The 19,184-nt window shown below is 44.1% G+C and overlaps 2 protein-coding genes across 8 annotated transcripts in view; one reads left to right on the top strand and one right to left on the bottom strand.

Annotated features, from left to right (window-relative positions):
- The window catches only part of ELMO1 (engulfment and cell motility 1), a 479,853-nt gene that overhangs the window by 19,293 nt on the left and 441,376 nt on the right, over nucleotides 1-19,184 (bottom strand). For all 7 annotated transcript variants that reach the window (XM_033088370.1, XM_033088366.1, XM_033088369.1 and 4 more), the window contains 2 exons: nucleotides 14,703-14,815; nucleotides 5,279-5,386 (listed from right to left, as the gene is read on the bottom strand). In XM_033088370.1, coding sequence (XP_032944261.1) covers nucleotides 5,279-5,386; nucleotides 14,703-14,815 — 221 coding nt within the window. The remainder of the gene's footprint in view (nucleotides 1-5,278; nucleotides 5,387-14,702; nucleotides 14,816-19,184) is intronic.
- On the top strand, nucleotides 11,551-12,068 carry LOC117012288 (60S ribosomal protein L21-like). The gene has a single exon (XM_033088372.1). It carries the CDS (start codon nucleotides 11,583-11,585, stop codon nucleotides 12,063-12,065), a length of 483 nt encoding a protein of 160 aa, XP_032944263.1. The 5' UTR covers nucleotides 11,551-11,582; the 3' UTR covers nucleotides 12,066-12,068.

Genomic DNA, 19,184 nt, shown 5'->3' with positions numbered 1-19,184 from the left:
TCCCTCCCCTGCTTTTGCTTTCAAAACTCATCATAAGGAACAGGACATGAGTAACACAAGTCTATTGTGCTGTAGCCTTCAGAATCTCTAAGGAGAAGGCTTCAGGGGAGAAAAGGCACTATTCCACCGTGTTTACAACAGCACACATTTAATGTTTTTTCTTTTTTTATATGCATTGTCCCCTGTGAAGGAGACAAGCTACTATACTACTCACAGGATTATAGCAAAAAGGAAAACACAAAATTCTAAAAATATAGTGTGGCTTTTAAAGGTTGTTCTTTTCATAGTTTGCCTCTAGGTGCACTGCAAGATTAGGCATCGGAAGGGCCAGAATGCCATCCTGTCTGTTCCCAGCAGAATCAGGCTCACATCTCTTGAATCTGTACTCTAAGGAGGCAGCAAAGGGCTCTTGATTACTTCAAAGCCAGGCTAGTGTTTCCATTAGGTCTTTCTGGGTGCAGCCAGCATAAAAAAGTGGGGCCCAGAGATATGGGAACAGCACGGTCACTACTGGCGCCCTACCCTCAACTCTAAATCCTTGGCGAATGGCCTCATTTCTTTCTATGCTTTTTTTTCAGTTTGAGATGGATTGAGACCATCTAATTCAACACTCCCATTTAATAGATCGGAATAAATTATGCAATGTCACACAGCTACTGGGGGACAGAGCTGGGACGATTGCTCTTTCTTCCACTCCATGTTCATTGGTAGGTCATGATTTTGCCTTGTGCTTGAAGGTGTCAGTACCCCAAATCTGGCTGAACACCGCCCCAGATGTGGTTATCCCTTCAGATATGCTCAGGAAACTCTTTGATTGCTAATATCAAAGAATAGAAGGAAATTTACCCGTGATTTAAAACAAAAATACCATTGAAAAAGTAGATATGGCCACCGTGATGAAAACAGTTTTATCTTACACCACTGAGAACTAAGTTGAGGCAGAAATCACCCCAGAAAGTAGCTACTAAGCTATGGGCACTTGCTGTGTATACAGCGCCGTAGAAGCTCCTGTGGATGGAGAACCAGAAGAAGGACAGGCTGATGCCAGTTCAGTTCAGTGAAGAATCTGGTCTCTAACTTGGCAACACAGAGTGGTGGGACAAAATCACAGAGCTTGGGTTTGAATTCTAGACCCACCTGCTGGCTCTACCACTTAGGCTTATGTTCTGGGAGACTACGCTTCCTCGCGTGCAACGTGGAACCGTAACATCATTTATCTCAGAGGGTTGCTCCAAGAATCACTCGTACTTTCTGATGCTGGAGCCAAGATCATTGTTGGCTTTTAATCCATGCAGGACAGAGCAATGGATACAAATCTGGGCCAGGGGGTTGGTTACAGTCAGATCTTTGCTCTACTATTTACTAATCATGTGACCTTGAACAAGTTACTTATTTTCTGTACCTCCGTGTCCTTATCTGTAAAACAAGGGCAATGACATCTACCTCTTCAGGTCATGAAGAGGCTAATTTATGGAAAGGTCTTAGCACAGTGCCTGGCGTATAGTAAGCACTCAATAAATGTTATCAGCAATTGTTCTCATTATCAATAACCAAAGACAATTCTCTCTGTAGATCGAGAGACCTGATTTATTCACCATTCATCAGTGACCCAAATTGCCTACTTTGCTTTCCTGTCTCAGCTCCTCTCTTGGACTGTATAACAGGCTTCATTGCCTTGTGGGGGGGGGGGGGGCGTCTCCTCTCAGCCCCTTTGATGTGGGAGTGCAAAGGGCTGGCGTAGATTTTTTCAAAGGGAGGCACTGAGGGCCTCGGGCCTGGCTGGAAAGCAATGGAGTCTAGTGGTTAGTGGGGGCAATGAGAGCCTGACCTGGCGGGAGGGAGGTGGGGCAAAAGGGGTGTAAGGAGATATGGATTTTAAGGGCCCTATTTCCTGTCAAACAAAAGAAATATGAGAAGAGTGATTTCCTAAACCTTTGGGGACAGGACAGCTCAGGAAAGGCTCTCAATCTTCATTTGTACTCTGTATGAAGAGGATTCAATTACATTATTTGATTCATCAATACCTCAATATTCGGCACTGATTAACTTAAGGGGCAGAAGACAATCTTCCCTTGGGTCTCAAGAGAGGGCAATCGAACATGGGAAGAGCAATGGCACTTGACATTTATTAACAGAACTACTCATTTTTCTGGTGGAATGAAGTCTTTGACTTCTAAAGGCTCCAAGAGCATGGGCTGTTTTGCTCCGGGCAGATATGTCATTGGAATTGAATGCAAACCAGGTAGCATTTAAGCAGCAAACTGAATTTCCTAGGCCAGGGCCTTTTCAGCTCAGGCACCTAATAGCTTCATCTTACTTCATTACAGGAATATAAGCACTTTCCCCTGCACATGTGTGCATACAGATGTTATGTCGGCAACACACACACACACACACACACACACCCTCCCACATGTACACACCTGTACAGGTACAGATTCTTGGTTTATATTGCAATGGATACTGTTATGAAACAGCTCTTTCAAAGTGTGAATGCCTGGATTGCAAGGCTGGATTGCAAGAAGAAAGGGGTGGTCACGACTTTTGGAACCACTGTCAGAGCGACTGCTGCAAATCCTTCCGAGAACCAGCATCCCTTGTGACCCGACTACAGGCTGTCAGAGGTCTATGGCTCTGACCTTGTTCTTCAGCCACCAACCTGGCAAGCTGCTCTACCTGGCCTTGGCACCACTGATTTCCAGCTAGTTACCTCACCCTAGGTTCTTGAGGGTGCAGGCCTTGGTAGAGCTGGGGACATGAGCTTGCAGGCCAGGCCAGGAAGTACTCCAGCATGAAGTTCAGGTGCTGGCCACACCTTGACCTTCTCTAGGAACAGGGCTACCAATGTCCTCAGCAGCAGGCTCCGCTAGAATGGGAGTGTCGCATATAAAACCTGCCACCACTGCCAATCAAATGCCTGTCTGTGGGCTGAGAAGTGGATTATAGCTCTCTAAATGTGGAAATAAGTAAATAAAATGTCCCGTGAGTGGGAGAGCCCATACCTTGGGCCACGTGGGTAAAGAATGAATCAAGCCAGTTGTTTTTTTTTTTCCCCCTGCCTGGACCACTTTCCTTGTATCTTGGTCAGGTTAAGAATGAGACTCTGGGCGACTTCGTGTCGAGTTTCTGGTTGCTTTGGTCAACAGTAACCTCTGACTCTTCATTTTACCACCAGTGGTTCCAAATCGCTGTCTCTGGACAGTTCCAAGTTCATGAGAGAATTCTCACCAGTTAGAAAACAGAGGAAGATGAAAACACTGGTGGGAACACAAAGCGAATTCAATTTAGTAGCAGGGACTGTTCTTTGCTCTGAGACTAGGTCTTTCATACTGTTTTGGGGGGATCTAGAGCCCCATTTTTAAGTGAATGAATTGCAGTATTAATTTTTAGTTCTATCTTATTTCTCTATAGCCTTCCTTACAAAAATTAAAAGTTGGCGACCTACTATTAATTCGCTTTTGTTGTTTCTTTAAATTTGTGCTTACTGGTGAACGCTCAATTTGGAGAATCGCTATGAAGAGGACAGGGCCAGCTGTGGTCAGCAGCTCTCGCTTTGCGGGTGCATCAGAATCGCCTGGAGGGTCTGTGATGACAGAGACTGCTGGTTCCTACCCCCAGAGTTTCTGATTCAGCAGGTCTGGGAGTGGGGCCTGAGAATCTGCATTTCTAGCAAGTTCCCAGGTGATGCTGCAGCTGCTGATTGCCTGAGGCCCATGTTCCGAGAACCACTGGTCTAGCTTGTCCACGGCGGGATGGCTGTGCTTCCTGAGACCTGACGGGAGGGTCCTCATTACAGGCAGAGGCCCGGGATGCCCCCACTGCAGGGACGGGTAGACCCTGCCCCAGACTCTGCAGTGGTGGGTTTCAGATTTCTTTCTCTTCCCATTGACAATACCAATAATAAGCACTGGGGAGGCAGTGTTCCTACGAAAGGCAACGAGATTGCTTTCTGAACTAAATGACATTCAAAGCCCAGACTATCCCATTTTTAAGCTGGAGGAAGACAGAATGTTCCAGGTTGTCTGCCTACTATGTCAGCACAGAGTCTGAATGTGCCAGGAATTTTCCACTTGTGGTTTATTTTTGCCTTTGATGGCCATGAGCTTCAAGGAAGGCAGTCCAGATGTGACTTCCATGGGCCCGGGGCTGACCAGAGGGAAGGTGCTAGGACCTGGGGGTGAAGATTCTATCTGGGAAACAGTTATACGACTCACAGCAGGGTCAATGTGACTTTTAAAGGTTATTTAAAAGTCTCTTCATTTGTTTCCTCACTCTTTCATTTCTCTACATGGGGTATCCTCTGAGGCTATGTCCCTTTCATCTCATTTCTCTTCCAAACTAATTCATTGACCTTGTATATTTTTATATTTCTATAATACCTTGCTTAATTTGTATATTGAATACCATCTAAAAAGCCTGGAACCTGGTTTGGTGTTGGGTGAAAATAATTTAGCATGTTACTGGTTCTTGAAAATATACATATTAAAACAGACATCATACAGAAATAGCAAACAAATACCATGTTTCCCCCAAAATAAGACCTAGCTGGACAATTAACTCTAATGTGTCTTTTGGAGCAAAAATTAATATAAGATCTGGTATTATATTACATTATATTATATTATATTATATTATATTATACCCGGTCTTATAATATAGTAAAATAAGACCAGGTCTTATATTAATTTTGCTTCAAAAGACGCATTTGAGCTGATTGTCCAGCTAGGTCTTATTTTTGGGGAAACACGGTTAGATAATATGTAATCAGGGAATTCAGAAAACAAGAAAATGCAATTCATCATAAATTTCCTAGGTGTCTGCGTTATGTCTTTGAAGTAAGTTAGCTATATTTGGATGTGTCATTAACTTTGCATTATAATCATGGGATACACTAAACAATAATGAAGAAATGCGGGTGGGACCAAGCCCACAGTTCATGTGAAGTTATTTTGGGTCATCAGAAAAAAGCAATTGACAGAATCAGATTTATGTTGTTTTTACTCCTTGAAATACCACCTGGGTACATAATGCAAAAGTGGACTTTAGCTCCCCAAGTTTACATCTTTCAGGAAAGATATGAGAGCATTCTTTTTATGCTCTTCCCTGTTCATCCCAAACCCCAGATCCATTCAGGTCTGGTGCTTGATGAGAATGCCGAGGCCAGGACTTACAACAAGATGAGACATGTCCAAGGGTTTATTTGGGTTGAGAGTTTTTCTGCAGGATATTTAGTGACTATGAAACAAACAACCAACCCAAACTCAGGAGAGCCACTTACGTTTGTCCTGCAAAGAATCATGGGGCACTTCTCCCTGAGGACTTTCTTCCAAGTCTCCGTAATGTAGGACCTTGTGGTTTGGTGAAAGCCGACAATACCAAAACTTGTCTGAGGAAAAAAACACAAATTCGCAATGTAAGTGATTTCCAAATATATGGACAACCTTATTTCCTAATAGTATTGCCTGGAAGAGAAAACGGTTGATCTGATTTCAAGTCTTCAGAAAGGAATGGATTCTAGAGCCCTGAGCAGTAAGTCCCCTTTTAATTCTGATAGTTAGCACCTATCCTGCTTAATGTACGTTTGAGAACCACTGGGAAAGGGAGCAAATCCTTCAAGTACAGTGATAATAGATTTTCTGAGGGGGTGGTTTCCAGAGGGTTATTTTATCAGTTTCTATAGCGACTATGGGAATTATTCCTTACGCACCTGGGCCTGACAAAAGCGGGGAGGGAGGTGTAGAAAAAACAGCTTTCTCGGAACTTTTCTCCTGTTGAGATAATTGTGTGACACCTCTTAGTTGGCACACCAAACCTCCCACCCCTGAGCCTAACACACACCAATTGATCAACGAATGAATTGTCAGGGTGCTAGATACACACCAGGGTTGGAATTCATGAGGAAATAATCTAAATAATTCAGGGATTTATTCAAAGAATGAGGACATTCACAATCATTTCCTCTCAAATTCCTCAAGTTTGGGTCTCTAAATAGGCATGACCAAGGGTGTTAAGATCATGGTTACAAATAACTCCCTCAGCTTGAACTGCTCTGCCTCCCCAAACATCATCAAATTTTCTGAATAAGTCTGTGAGGTAGGGAGAAGGAGGAAAAGAGTGCTTTTTATAGATAAGGGACTTATTATGACAGCAATCATTCTGCAGTTCTCAAGGCTGTACTTAGATGCCGCCTCCTCCAGGAAGCCCTCTTTGATTAGCTCAGCAAAATGGACTCTTCCTGTGGTCTTAGCTGTTCCAGCATCCTCTTTGATTACTGGGGCCCACATGTTAAGCACCTTAGTATTCCCTATCATCCGTCACATACCCTTAATAAGCAACTTGCCCTGATGGTTGCACTGTGAACAATTCCTGATAGAAGAAGAAGAGTCCAGGGTACTCATTAGCCCTGACAGTGTGGAGATGCCAGGGGTCTCTGGTGATAGCACTATGTTCATAATTGTACTGCCCCAATGCCTTGGCACAATGCCTGGCTTCTAGAAGTTACACAGTTGCTGTTGGCTAAATTGATAAATGAAGACCCAAGGGGACTTGGTCAAAATGCTTAAGGCACAAAATGTCTATGACATGTGACATGGAACCCCTTTATGCAATTATGCAGTTGACAGGTGTAGTGGCCTTGGTCAACTCACCGCATTACTGTGTCTACAAACACAAATTGTCTTGAAACCACTTGGACTAAAACAATTCTCCATAACATTTCAAGAAAAGTGTTTTTCTACCTAAAATTGCATTCATTGCAAAACCGTGTTTTAACTATGATTCTTTTAATAGAAAAGAAAGTTTTAAAAATGGAAGTAAAAGCCACATGATGAACAAAGAAAACGCCCAAGCTTGATGCATAAAAGCAAGCTCTCTTTGTGATTCCAATCTTCCTCATCTCTAAACGGGGTTTGCAAATTCCCGAATGCTGTCAGAATATGGCCATCATACATTTAAAAGGATTTGAACTCTGGTAGGAAATTTTAAAGAAAAAAAAGAGGGGAAATAAAAAGTTATTTGACGGCTAGGAAAACATCTGGGATTGCTAAATTTTCAAAAGTATGTTATATATATCCAACACAGGTCAATTTTCTGGGAGAGCATTTCAAAGGGACATCAAGTTCCTCCCTGAATAAGTCACAGCCATTTCGATTAGGCAAATGTGTAATGATCAGTTTTCCATAAAGAGAACACATTTGGGAATTGGACTTGTAATTCCCAATACAGACTGCAAACTCCCATGGAGCAGCGCCTGCCTGGGCCGTGAATGTCACTGCTGCTTTGGGAGCCTGTCATGACAGAGGGCAGAGGTTTCTTCTGCCCGGAAGGACCGTTCACCTTGTCTTAATGGCCTGATGATCAGAAAGACAGCTGGAGAAATTTGCTATAAAGCTTTCCTTCCCCTGCGGCCTCTGAGGTGGGATTATTGGCTAAGTGAGCAGCTGAAGGATGACAGAAAGCGGGAAGGAAGTCAGTGAGCTGTGATGCTTGGACTCCCTGGCCTTATTTTAAGTAAGGTCTTAGCCTGTTCTTTCTAGGAAGTTCTCACTTCTCAAGCTGGTGGAAGTTCTAGGGGTTAGTGGTGGTAACCAGAAGCCCAAGGGTCAGTATGGCACAATCAAAGAAGATCAATCATTCTTAATATATTTGAGGAAGCCCTAAGAAATTTAAATGGTACAGATATAGCGTGGAGTACAATGCACAACTTATATTTATTTGTAAGACTTCAAAAATTTTTGCTGCATATTCTTTCAAGGTAGGTAAGTTTATTTATCCAATGAATATTTGCAGAGTGCGTACCAAGCACACAGCACTCTACTGGGGATAGCAAAAAACTGTTAGGATGAAAGGCAGACGTGAGAGACAAAGCCAAGAAGCTCAAGGACAAGGAGCTCCCTCCGGTCCTGATAGCAATTACAAAAAAGATGGTGGAATCTGTTTCCCAGGGGCTACGGGGAAAAGCAGGGTTAGAGAACGTCTTCGGTGCAATATATTCTTATACTTGGAATTAGAGAACAGTGGCTATTTATTAGGTCCTAGGAGGCAAAACAACCATCTTTCTTGCAAAGTTGCCATCGCTGTTTGCTTAAAAGAAACACAAAAAGCTACCTGGAGCCCCACCATAACAATAGCTGGTACAGCTGACAGAATTTCCTCCTGCCAGACGCTTACATTCTCCTGATTGCTATGACACCACCCTTCTCTGGTCTTCCTCTTGCCTCTGCCTAACTCTTATCCTACAGAAGGTCCCCTTTCTCTGTCTACTACTAAAATGATAGAGAGCCAAAAGGTCTGTGTGTCACTGTTGTAAGTGATGCGTTCCGCTGCTCCCCATCAAAGGGGAAACCTTGGATGGATGACTAAATATTGGGAAGTGGGCTGAAAAGGCTTGGGAAGATTGTTTTGACTCAGGAGTATTAAATACCAGATACTCAGCCTGTACCTTCTACAGGACAGAGGCTGGAGTCCTTAGTTCTGGGAAGGTTTAAAGGCACCCTAACTTGGTTATGTCCGTCTGGAAGGTAGAGCAGCTGTAAAGAAAAGCAGAGCTGCCAGCTCCACCCAGCACAACACACCGACTTGTGGGTGAGAGTTTCAGCATCAGCCAACAGTGGCAGCTTGATTTGTAGTTTCTTTTATGGTAAGAAAAATGAGTATTTTCTTTTCAAAACCCAGCATGGTGTTACTAGTGCCTCAGTCCCTCTGGGCAATGGATGAGTGGATTGTGTCGCTAAAAGCAATTAGGAAGAAGCAGAGAGAACATTATCAAAGATTGTTTACCAGCATTTAAAGAGAAAACAGAAGTTAATATGGAGGTCTTTCAGTCAATTATGAATGTTAGTACATTAATAGCCATCTTTTCATTCCCCAAACTCAAAAACTCAAAATATGGAGGCAATTTTCTCTCTCTCTCTCTCTCTCTCTCTCTCTCTCTCTCTCTCTCTCTCTCTCTCTCTCTCTCTCCCCCTCCCTCCCTCCCTCCTTCCCTCTATCTCTCTCTGTATGTGTGAAGGATCATAGGGAAAAGCTGGTTTCAAAACGCACAAGCCTGGTAAGAAGGTCTCCAGGGCTGATTAAATCTATTCCCAATGCCACATAGATCATTATGGAGCTAATAACCACTGACATCTGTAATTCTCGCAGCAATGTTTAATAGAACTTTATGCAATGATGGAAATACTGTGTCTGTTTTATCCAACATATGAAACAAAATCTTACGCTGTATTTAATTTTAATGAATTTAAATAGCAGTAAATAGCTACAGTAAACAGTGTAGCGTGTTGTCTGTCTTCATCATGCAGGCCAGAGCTAAGTTTTGGGGCTGGCCAGAAGGTGCAACAGAGCAGGCAGACAATTGAATAGAAGCTACCATTGTTGAGTGTGAAATGCTGGTCAGTTCAGTGAGGCCCAGGGCACAGCAAGGACCGACTCCTGATCAACTCTGCCATGGACTCAGTGGGAGGACCCCTTCGTCTTGGGCACAAAGTCTATAGTTGGCAGCTGGATGCTGGCCCAAGGCTGCCCGGAGAACCCTGTGTTTGGGAGGCAGTTGGCCTTTACTAAAGTAAATTCTTAGAGCATTTCTATGAGGGCTTCAGATTGTTTGCAGGTTAGCCTAAAACATGGAAAATCTTTAGTGTGTTCAGAAGGTCTGCTTCTGCCTAGGGTTGAACTTTTCCAAGTCACAAATCACAAGGGACCCCAGCAATATTTTGAAAGGGAAAATGTCATCTTTCAGGTGATGAGACACAAGATTTCTCAGGCGGTCCAGTAAAGGGAGAAAACAACTGCAGGGACAGACGGCAGAAAGCTCATTCTGCCTTTCAAATCTTCCTCAACTTCACTGGTCGCTCTTAAGAATGAGTCTTGTATTTTGATTCATAATTCTGCCTCCCTGGAGACTGGTTTCTCCTTTCCCAGCAGAGGATGACTCCAGAACCCTCAAATCCTTTGGAAGATGGTTTGGCCTGACCAATGTTTTGGAGTCACATAGACCTGGGTGACACACGTGGTCCTGACACATCAACTATGGAGTCTTGGCCAAATTATAAAAACCTTAGGGATCTCTATTCTTCATTGGTTAAGTAATGCTAATAATTATATGGGGAAAACACACATAAAGTATCTGTCATGCACCATTCACAGAGCTGGCTCTCAAATATTAGCGTCTTCCTGCTTTTCCCATCAATGGTAACCCCTCATGTCTACACTACTGGTCCCTCCACCTTTTGAGAACAATGATCATCTGTCATTTTGATGTATTGGAAAGTGCCTTTTTCAGGAAAATAAACTGCCTTTTCTTCCTTTGAAAATATGCATTTACTTATACCCGCCATTTTATAAAAATGAATTATGATAAAGTTTATTTAAATATTAAGAGAAAATTTTGATTAAGGATAGAGGAAGAAACACCTGATCCCTCAAAAGGTGATGTGGTTACGTTGCCTGAATATACCATTTGGCTGCAGGTTTTCTAAGTGAAGTGAAACATCAAGGCAAGCTACATAGCCGTGGGCAGCAGTGTGGGAGCAGAACAATTCCACGGGGGACACATTTTGCCCACTATTGAGTTCCAAATTCAGTTTGTCATATCAGCCCTTAGGGGATGGATGCGCTCAACAAATTGGGCAACATTTTCAATGAGAAGTAAAAGTTTCATGTTATCATTTCTGGGAATGACACTCCAATGTGTCGCCCTGGGCTCAGATCAGGACTATAAATGCCAGTATTTCCGAAAGGCCCTAATCTCTGAAATACAAGGAGAACAGGGGGCACTTCCTGAGTCTGAAGATTCTCATAAAGCAAAGAATGGCCCTAACCTGGACGTCTTCTGGGGTTGCATCTTAACTCCCTCTTGCAGAAGCCCAGTGAAGACGGCAGCAAGAACTCATTATGAAGGACTGTGAACGAGAGCCTTACGTGCCCTGTGGGGGCTGCAGAACGGAGTGAAGTCCGTGTGTGACACCCACGGCCACTCTACTGCCTGTGTTTGAAAACCTATATTCTGAGGAACTCCAAGCTAAAACCAATGCGAAATGTCATCCATAAGTGACTAACAGTGTGCTGAGCACCCTACTAAGTGCTATCGATGCATGCCTTACAATTAACTACTTGATGTGGGAACTGACATCACCTCCATTGGCAGATGATGAAACAGAAGCACAGAGAGATCTAGCAGGCTGCCAGAGGCTACCCAGCTAGCGGGTAGGAAGCCAGGGACTTGAACACAGCTCGATGTGTCTCACATAATTTACTGCCTCCCAGTTTTAATGTGGTCAGAATCCTCAGAAACACGGATTTGGAAGTGTCTGCATCCCACTGTCCAAGTAGCAGAGGTGCAGATGAGGCAGGTAAAATTATGAGCAAGTACCATCAACGCAGGGGCCCTCTAGGCAAATGTGGCCTAAAGGATGCTATGGCGGGGCCTCCACTTTCCAGTTGTGTGGGACAGGCAGCTCTTCCGTATTGCTTCCTGTAACATAATACGTAAATCCACTCATCTGTGTCCGACTCACCGCTGGACAAGTTTAAAGGGCGTGTGGCGCTTTTCGGCCGGGACTGCCATCTTCCAGTAATTCGTCAAAATGACCAACACAAAGGGAAAGAGGAGAGGCACCCGCTATATGTTCTCTAGGCCTTTTAGAAAACATGGAGTTGTTCCTTTGGCCACATACATGCGAATCTACAAGAAAGGTGATATTGTAGACATCAAGGGAATGGGCACTGTTCAAAAAGGAATGCCCCACAAATGTTACCATGGCAAAACGGGAAGGGTCTACAATGTTACTCAGCATGCAGTTGGCATTGTTGTAAACAAACAAGTCAAGGGCAAGATTCTTGCCAAGAGAATTAATGTTCGTATTGAGCATATTAAGCACTCTAAGAGCCGAGATAGCTTCCTGAAACGGGTGAAGGAAAATGATCAGAAAAAGAAGGAAGACAAAGAGAAAGGTCCCTGGGTTCAACTGAAACGCCAGCCTGCCCCACCCAGAGAAGCACACTTTGTGAGAACCAATGGGAAGGAGCCTGAGCTGCTGGAACCCACTCCCTATGAATTCATGGCATAAGTGGAAAAAAATAAAAGACCTCTGTAAAAAAAAAAAAAAAAAGGGCGTGTGGCCAGGGTTCCTTCCTGGGTTGCTTACTCTCTAATCCGTGATGGCACCTGATGTTCCCGTCTTAGATCTTCTGTGAAAGTGCACTTTTCTCAAAGGGATTACAGGGACCTTACGTCTACAGGGACAGACTACGTCCTCATTCATCTGGGTAAATCTAGATGAAATGTTTTGATGGGGTGATAGGAAACGAATTCCGCACAGTCTGTTTTGAATCCCCATTTTTAAGCCCCCAGAACTAATTACCAGATTTTAAATCCATTTACTAAACACCCCAAAGCCTGCCTTTCTGCACTCGGAAGGGTGATCTTATATTAAACACAGATGGCCATGCTCCCTAGGGAACTCACTAACAAATTTATAATCTGGATGCTAATATTATTTTTGTTCATTAGGTAATTCATTTTTAGAAAACTGGAAAGAACTGCAGATGTAAGACTCCCATTTCTTTAGCAAAAAAACCCCTTATTATTACACCTAGAAACAGGATTATTTTCTAGTAGAACCACCCCATTTGAGCCTAGAAAGAGAAGTCTCATCCGAAGTAGATGAGACGGTTCAGCTGAGTTCTTTGAATTAGGTTTCAAGGATTCCAGCTGGGCATCAGAGGCGTTTGGTGGTGGTATGTGTGTTTGCTGCCTTCCGCCTTGCCCTCCACTTCTGTGTCTTTTGCCCAAAGTCAAGTAAATAAAAACTTTATTAATCACCTTATAGGGGCAATGTATCCTCGATATTGATTTGTCCAAAGGTAATGAAAAGATCAGGGCATGCAATGGACTATCTGGCTAATTGAGCTAACGGATCATCTCGTCCTATTCTCCTCCTGAAGAGGTGGAAAATTGTGGCCTGGAGAGGTCATGTGTCCTGCTTAAAGACACCCCGGTGGTTCCTTACAGAGTTGAGAAGCCTAGAACCTAGTCTACTCACTCCCAGCTCATCACTCTTTTCCTAAGCGACCTTCCACCATAACAGACGCGGCCTTCTGTTATCACCATCTAAGGGGGACATTCACAATTACCTTTCTTCCTCACAATGACTTTAGGAGACAGACATCGTTTTCCCCATCTCAAATGTGGAACAGCCCAGGGTCACACGGCTGGAGACGGGGAGAGGCAGGACTCCACCCACTTTATCTGTCCTCACCACTGTACCCACACTGCCTTCTTGGAACAGCATTTACTCTGACGAAGGTGTCCGTGGAATGCAGAGAGAAGGGGAGGGGGGTGAACTTGTCCTTCAGTGGCTGCTTGGGGACAGCGAGTTCCCTCTTGCACTGCCCCTCCTAAGGTGAGGCCTTCTCAGTCCCACATGTAACTTAGCCCTTATTATTCTGCCCGCTGTCCTCTCCGGAGGCCCAGATTGAGGTTCATTTTCATGGCTTCCCATCCTCCAGAACAACCTGCATTTTCTTTCCTCAAGGACATTCTGCCTTTGGAAATTCCATAATATGATTTTTAATGGTAACATTTGAAATACTTTGAATGCCCTCGGTATTCAGCACAAAGCTGTTAAAGGAAATGGCCTGGGGGGTGGGCACAGCATCGACATGATGTGATGTTGTCATCAGTGGGTGAGCCCTGTGCGCAGGGATCCAACAGGTTTACCTGCCAGAGTGTCTCTGGGGCCACAACTGAGGTTCGTTCTTGGTACAGGTTCTTGGAACAGCTTAATGCTTAGGCTTGTTCCTGGTTGTTCCACAATATTTTCACTAACTCCCCCCTTTCCAAACCTATTTTCCCATTTTACTTTCTGATGTTTCTAGGACAGTATGATAGGAGTACATGACACTTCAATCAGCAGTATGTGGAGAGTGCAAGAAAGCAATCAAGGGACTTCACTTGCCTGGCTAAGACACAGCTGGAAGTGCTTTCTCCACCTTCTGGAACCAGTCTAATGGCACCCATTTTGACTTGATATTTTGGGATTAGAATTTATAGAGACAATTCAGAAATTTGTCTTGCAAGATTATGAGGATGGATTCTATCCCACCTTGGTTCATTGGTACTTATATCTCCAAAGAAAATAGTACTGACCTGAAGAAAATCAGCATGGGAGTTTGGGAATATGGGCCACCTATGTTGAAAGTTCCAAGATGAAATCCAACAGTGTGTGTCAAGCTCACCTGACAGCCTAGTGAGTCACAAAAAGTGGCCATATTGATGCTGGAGAATCTTTGTTCTTCCGTGACTTTGGGCAAGAGATCTTATACCTCAGTGCCTTGGTTTCCTTATCTGTAAACTGGGTGTAATCCCAGCAGCGCCTTCATGGGGCCATTGTGAGGATGAAATGTGTCATGTAAGTTAAATGACAGCCTCTCAATCCACGTTAGCTGTTGTTGAACCATTACTAGCAAACTCACGGCTCAACATGGCCCAGAATGGCTCTTCAGTTCCACAGGTCTTCTGGTGTTTCTGGACTTTGACTCTTCCTAGGTATGCACGGGGAATCACGACTTACCCGGACTGCTATTCCTGTCTCATGTACAGCACCGAGTGGCCTATGCTAAAACCAACACCTGTGTGACTGATTCTCCACGGAACAGGTTGCTGCTCACCCTAGGCAGGTGTAGAGTGGCCCCAAATACAATACCTTGCCTCCGCCGGCTGTTGAGTTTTCTAAAGCAGGTCCCTTCCACGAGGCGGTTCAGACGTTGCTGCTTGATCAGCTCCAAGATTTCTGGCTGAATCTTCTCCTTTAGTTCCCTGTGAAAGGATAAACACATTTTCCACTGCAGGCCTTGAGAACAGTGCTTGGTTGAAAGGGTGTCGTGGGCAGATGGGTAGGCAAGGGCAAGCTGCATCTTTTCATGACCCTCCCAATACCTCCCAAGTTGGCGCTTTAGAGAATCACTTATTAAGTGTCAGGGGATAGGCTTATCTGTTACAATAACACCATAGACTCGCTGGCATTTACAGAATACCCACAAAAGCACTAGCTGCTACAGGGATGTTTTTCTAGACCAAAGTGTCCTGAGAGATTTCTTGTCTTGTTTTACAAAGCCACAGATATCAACTTATGCAAAAATTTACTCAGCTGTGCTGTGACAACAAATCTCTGCTCACATTTCCCGCTCTACAGCAGGGCAACTCTGAGATGACACTTGTGATCTCATCAAATGGGGAAGCTGGTCAACTGCACAATTCCTATTCCACTGCAAACACTGTATCCTGGGCAAACCACAGGGCCATGTTTGGCTTTTGATCCTTTCGCTTACAAATGGGCTCTACACATTGTCTCAGATTCCAGCCCACAGAGATTGGGATAATGGTGAGATAAATTAAGGATTATTTGCATTTTGTCTCAGGCTAACATCATGTAATTTAGTTTTAGATGCACTGTGCTGTAAAGATGTCATGATAGTGTGCAATGGTTTTTAAATCTTTTTCTTTCTTTCTTTCTTTTTTTTTTAAGAGCAGAGATTTTTTTTTTTAAGAGCAGAGTTTTTTTTTATCAAGTCAAATTTGATGTAGTGCTCTAGCCTTTGAGTCTACTGTCGCTAGAGTTGTTCCGGATGAAGATGGATAGGGAGACCCAGAGCCCAGCCCTCAGAGCAGTGCTGCAAGTTTTGATTAGAACGTAGATCTAGAACTCAGAAGACTGGGGTTTCAATGTAGGCTTTGCGCATGGAAAGCAATACATGTAGCCCATCTAAGTCTCAGCTTCCTCATCTGTAAAATGGGGATGAGAATCTTCCCTGGGAAACCGTTGTGACTCCCAAAGGAAATGGTGTGGGAGCAAGTGCTCTCTAAGCCCTGGGCAGGAGTGCAAGGTCGTGCTGAGTTTGCTTTGATAATATTCTCCAAACACTTCCCAGGCCCAGGGCACACGGTAGCCAAGGCTCAGGTATCTGTAACCTGGAGTCACTCAGGACCGCAGGCAGTCTGTCTTCACGTGGTGTTCTGTTCCCAGGTTGGGAAGGCACCTACGTTAAGTGTCTAAGAGCCAGGTTGTGAGTTATGCATATTACGCTCATTTAACATTCCCTCCCCAACTTTGGGAACAGGTATTAATATCCTCATTCCCATCTTATAGACGGGGAAACAGCTCACAGGGGTTAAGCATAGGATAAGGGAACGGACTGTCTCCCTGGGGCAAATGACATCTATTTACATGTGAGGAAAAAAGAATAAAAAAATTACAGAAAAGGAGGATCTGGCCATGTAACAGGGCATTCTACTTCTCCCTTAATACACATCTTAGGCTTCAACGGACTCAAACCTTCTGTAACTTGGTAGTGTTCTCACTGAACATATTTTAAAGCATGAGATGGAGCTTCAGCCCTAAGAAGGCCGCTTGGTACACCGGGAAAGCTTTTCCTGTGCAGGTCTCCCCCGGGCTCATCTCAGACTTTCAGATTACTAGAACTATTTATTATCAGTGTTCAGCTTTTGTGAAATAGCCTCATAAATTGCAGCTTTGATGAACTCTGCTCTGAATGGAAAAGAAGGTGGGGAATTGCCAGGGCCGTCACCCAGGACAACAAATCACTGCTCCTGACCTCTGAGGTAGGGGTCAACGGCAGACAGGAAGAGACGGTACCGAGGGCTGGCGAAACCACGGGGGAAACAGTTGGGGGACAGCATCATTTCTTCGGTTATAGATGTATTTTTCAAAAATAGTATTACTAAGCTAGAGGTGAGTTATTAAAATGGAGATGAAGATGCAGAGATGAGGACCAAAAGGAGGAAATAACTGAAAGGACTTCTGAGTAACTGCACAATAATTAATGATGACTTTTTAGTGGAAGACCTACATGTGCTCCCGATGACACACTCCGATATGGAACCATTCTCTGGGGACAGACTATCAGAATAAGTGAATCTGCTGCTGAAGAGTTACCCTTTTTTCTTCTTCTTCTTCTTCTCCTCCTCCTCCTCCCCCCTTCCTCCCCCCCTTCCTCCCCCTCCTCCTCTTCTTCTTCTTCTTTTTTTTTTTTTGAAACCCCAAAGGACTCCAACACATGATTGGGCAATAAGGAAAACGAGACAGCCTTTCTTTTTTCTAAGCAATTTCTTTTTCTTTCCCTGCAAATGAACTCAGTAGCTATACAACTTATTCTTATTAGAAAAACGTATGTAATCCCTCCATGGTGTTTCTCGGGATGAAATGTGATCTCAGGGAAATCCAGGTAATAACACCCTGAGCTGGAACTGGGTTTTGAAATTCTCAGCTTGGGGTCAATGAGGTCAAGGTCACGGTTCACTGGCTTTGTTTGGATGACTACTCAGCTAATTCTACCTAAAGGCCTTGCAATTAAGTAAAAGGAGGATGATTAAAAGGGGTAGGTGAATAAGTGCGTAAGAGCAATTCCAAGTCCAGCACTGTTTCCGGAAGACACTTTCAAGTTCACGCCCAATGCGGCCAGCGCCATACACCGAAGACAGCCCCACTAGGCTGGGGAGATTCCTTGCTGGACCTGAGGTCTGCCCTACTGAGCTGCTACCCAGTGTTCATCTAGAACATTGATTGGCAAATGTTTTCTGTAAAGGGCCACAGAGTAAGTGTTTCAGACTTGGTGGGTCATACACTATCTACTGCAATTACTGGACTCAACTGTGCTGGGATAGAGCAAAAGCAGTTGGCAGTATGTGCACAAACGAGTGTGGCTGTGTTCCAATAACACTCTATGAAAACAGGTAGTGGGCCAGATTTGGCCCAAGAACTATAGTTTGCTGATCCCGATTCAGAGGGTTCTGTGCAGACTTTGGGCTGACAGTGCCTGTTTCATGGAGATGGATCTGCTCTGTCTCAACACTGCAGGGCCTCCAAGCTCAGTCCTGTACTGTACCTCTTCTGTTCTTTACGTTACAGACTCAGGGCTCTACATACCACCTCTATACTGACAACTTCCAAATTTATCTTCCAACCTAGACCTCTCAGCGGAATTCCAAACCAACCAACTCATCAGCCCACCTGTCTACGTGAGCGGCTCACAGACACTACAACTTGACATGTTCAGAGCTGAACTCCTGATCCCTTTGTCCCAAAATGCTCCACTCGCTCTCTTTTGCTTGATTCACACCCAAACCTTGAGCTCACCCTTGACTCTTTTCTTGTTCTTATACCCCACATCGAATCCCTCAGGAAACACCTTTGTTTCTTATATTAAAAATCTATCTCATCTATAGGCGAGACCAGTCACTTCTCATTACCTCTCGCTTGGGTTATTGGAATAACTTTCTCACTGAGGGAATAACTTCCAAACTTGCCTCCGTGGTTTCTATTGTCAATATAGCTACAAGGAGGATTATTTAAAAACACGGTCAGAACACGTCAGGTCTCTGCTCCCAACCGTCCAGTGGTTCCCCAACAAGGCCCCACATCATCGGGCTCCCAGGCACCTTGATGGCCTTCCCTCCTGTTGTTCTGCCCCTTGCTCATTCTGCCCCAGCCACACTGGCCTCCTCGTTCCACACTGAGCATCCAGGCCTGCTCCTACCTCAGGGCCTTTGCACTGCTCGTTCCCTCTGCTGGCATATCCGTCTCCCAAATACACACACAGCCTACTCCCTTGGCCTCTTACACATGTTTACTCAAATGTCACTGCACTAACTATAGGGATGCACTCTGACCACTTCATTTAAAACGATGAGCTCTATTTCCCTTATCCTGCTTTCCATTTCCATTGCCTACATTCTCTTTTAACGTGCTATTATCTTATTTACCATGTTTATCGTCTGTTTTTCCCCACTAAAATATAATCACTGTTGGGGTGAGAATCGTGTCTGTTCTCTTTACTACTGAGTCACCAATACATACAACCGTACCTGGCATGTAGCAGGCACTTGATAAGCATTTGTCAAGTGCACAGAACACTGAAAATTGTGTAACTAACCAGACTGTCCTACTGGCATAGGCTACAAGAAAGCCTCGAGCAAAGCTTGTGGTCAATCTTTAGTGAGAATGCAGATTTGCAGGATAGGCTTACTTTGGGCTCTATTTGTTTTCATTTTTTTCTTTTTCACCTACTTCTACTGTGCTTTCTGAGACAAGGTTAGGCATATATACAAATATATTCATAGTGTCACTGTTACCATTGACATGTTAATGGTGTGACAACTTGTTAAATTC

The sequence above is a fragment of the Rhinolophus ferrumequinum genome, chromosome 20 (assembly GCF_004115265.2).
Source record: "Rhinolophus ferrumequinum isolate MPI-CBG mRhiFer1 chromosome 20, mRhiFer1_v1.p, whole genome shotgun sequence".
NCBI classification, from domain to species: Eukaryota; Metazoa; Chordata; class Mammalia; order Chiroptera; family Rhinolophidae; genus Rhinolophus; species Rhinolophus ferrumequinum.
This window is presented reverse-complemented; position numbering and strand designations above follow the sequence as displayed.

Coding starts and splice junctions, on each gene's coding strand:
- LOC117012288 (XM_033088372.1), top strand. CDS start 11,583: ATGACCAACACAAAGGGAAAGAGGAGAGGCACCCGCTATATGTTCTCT.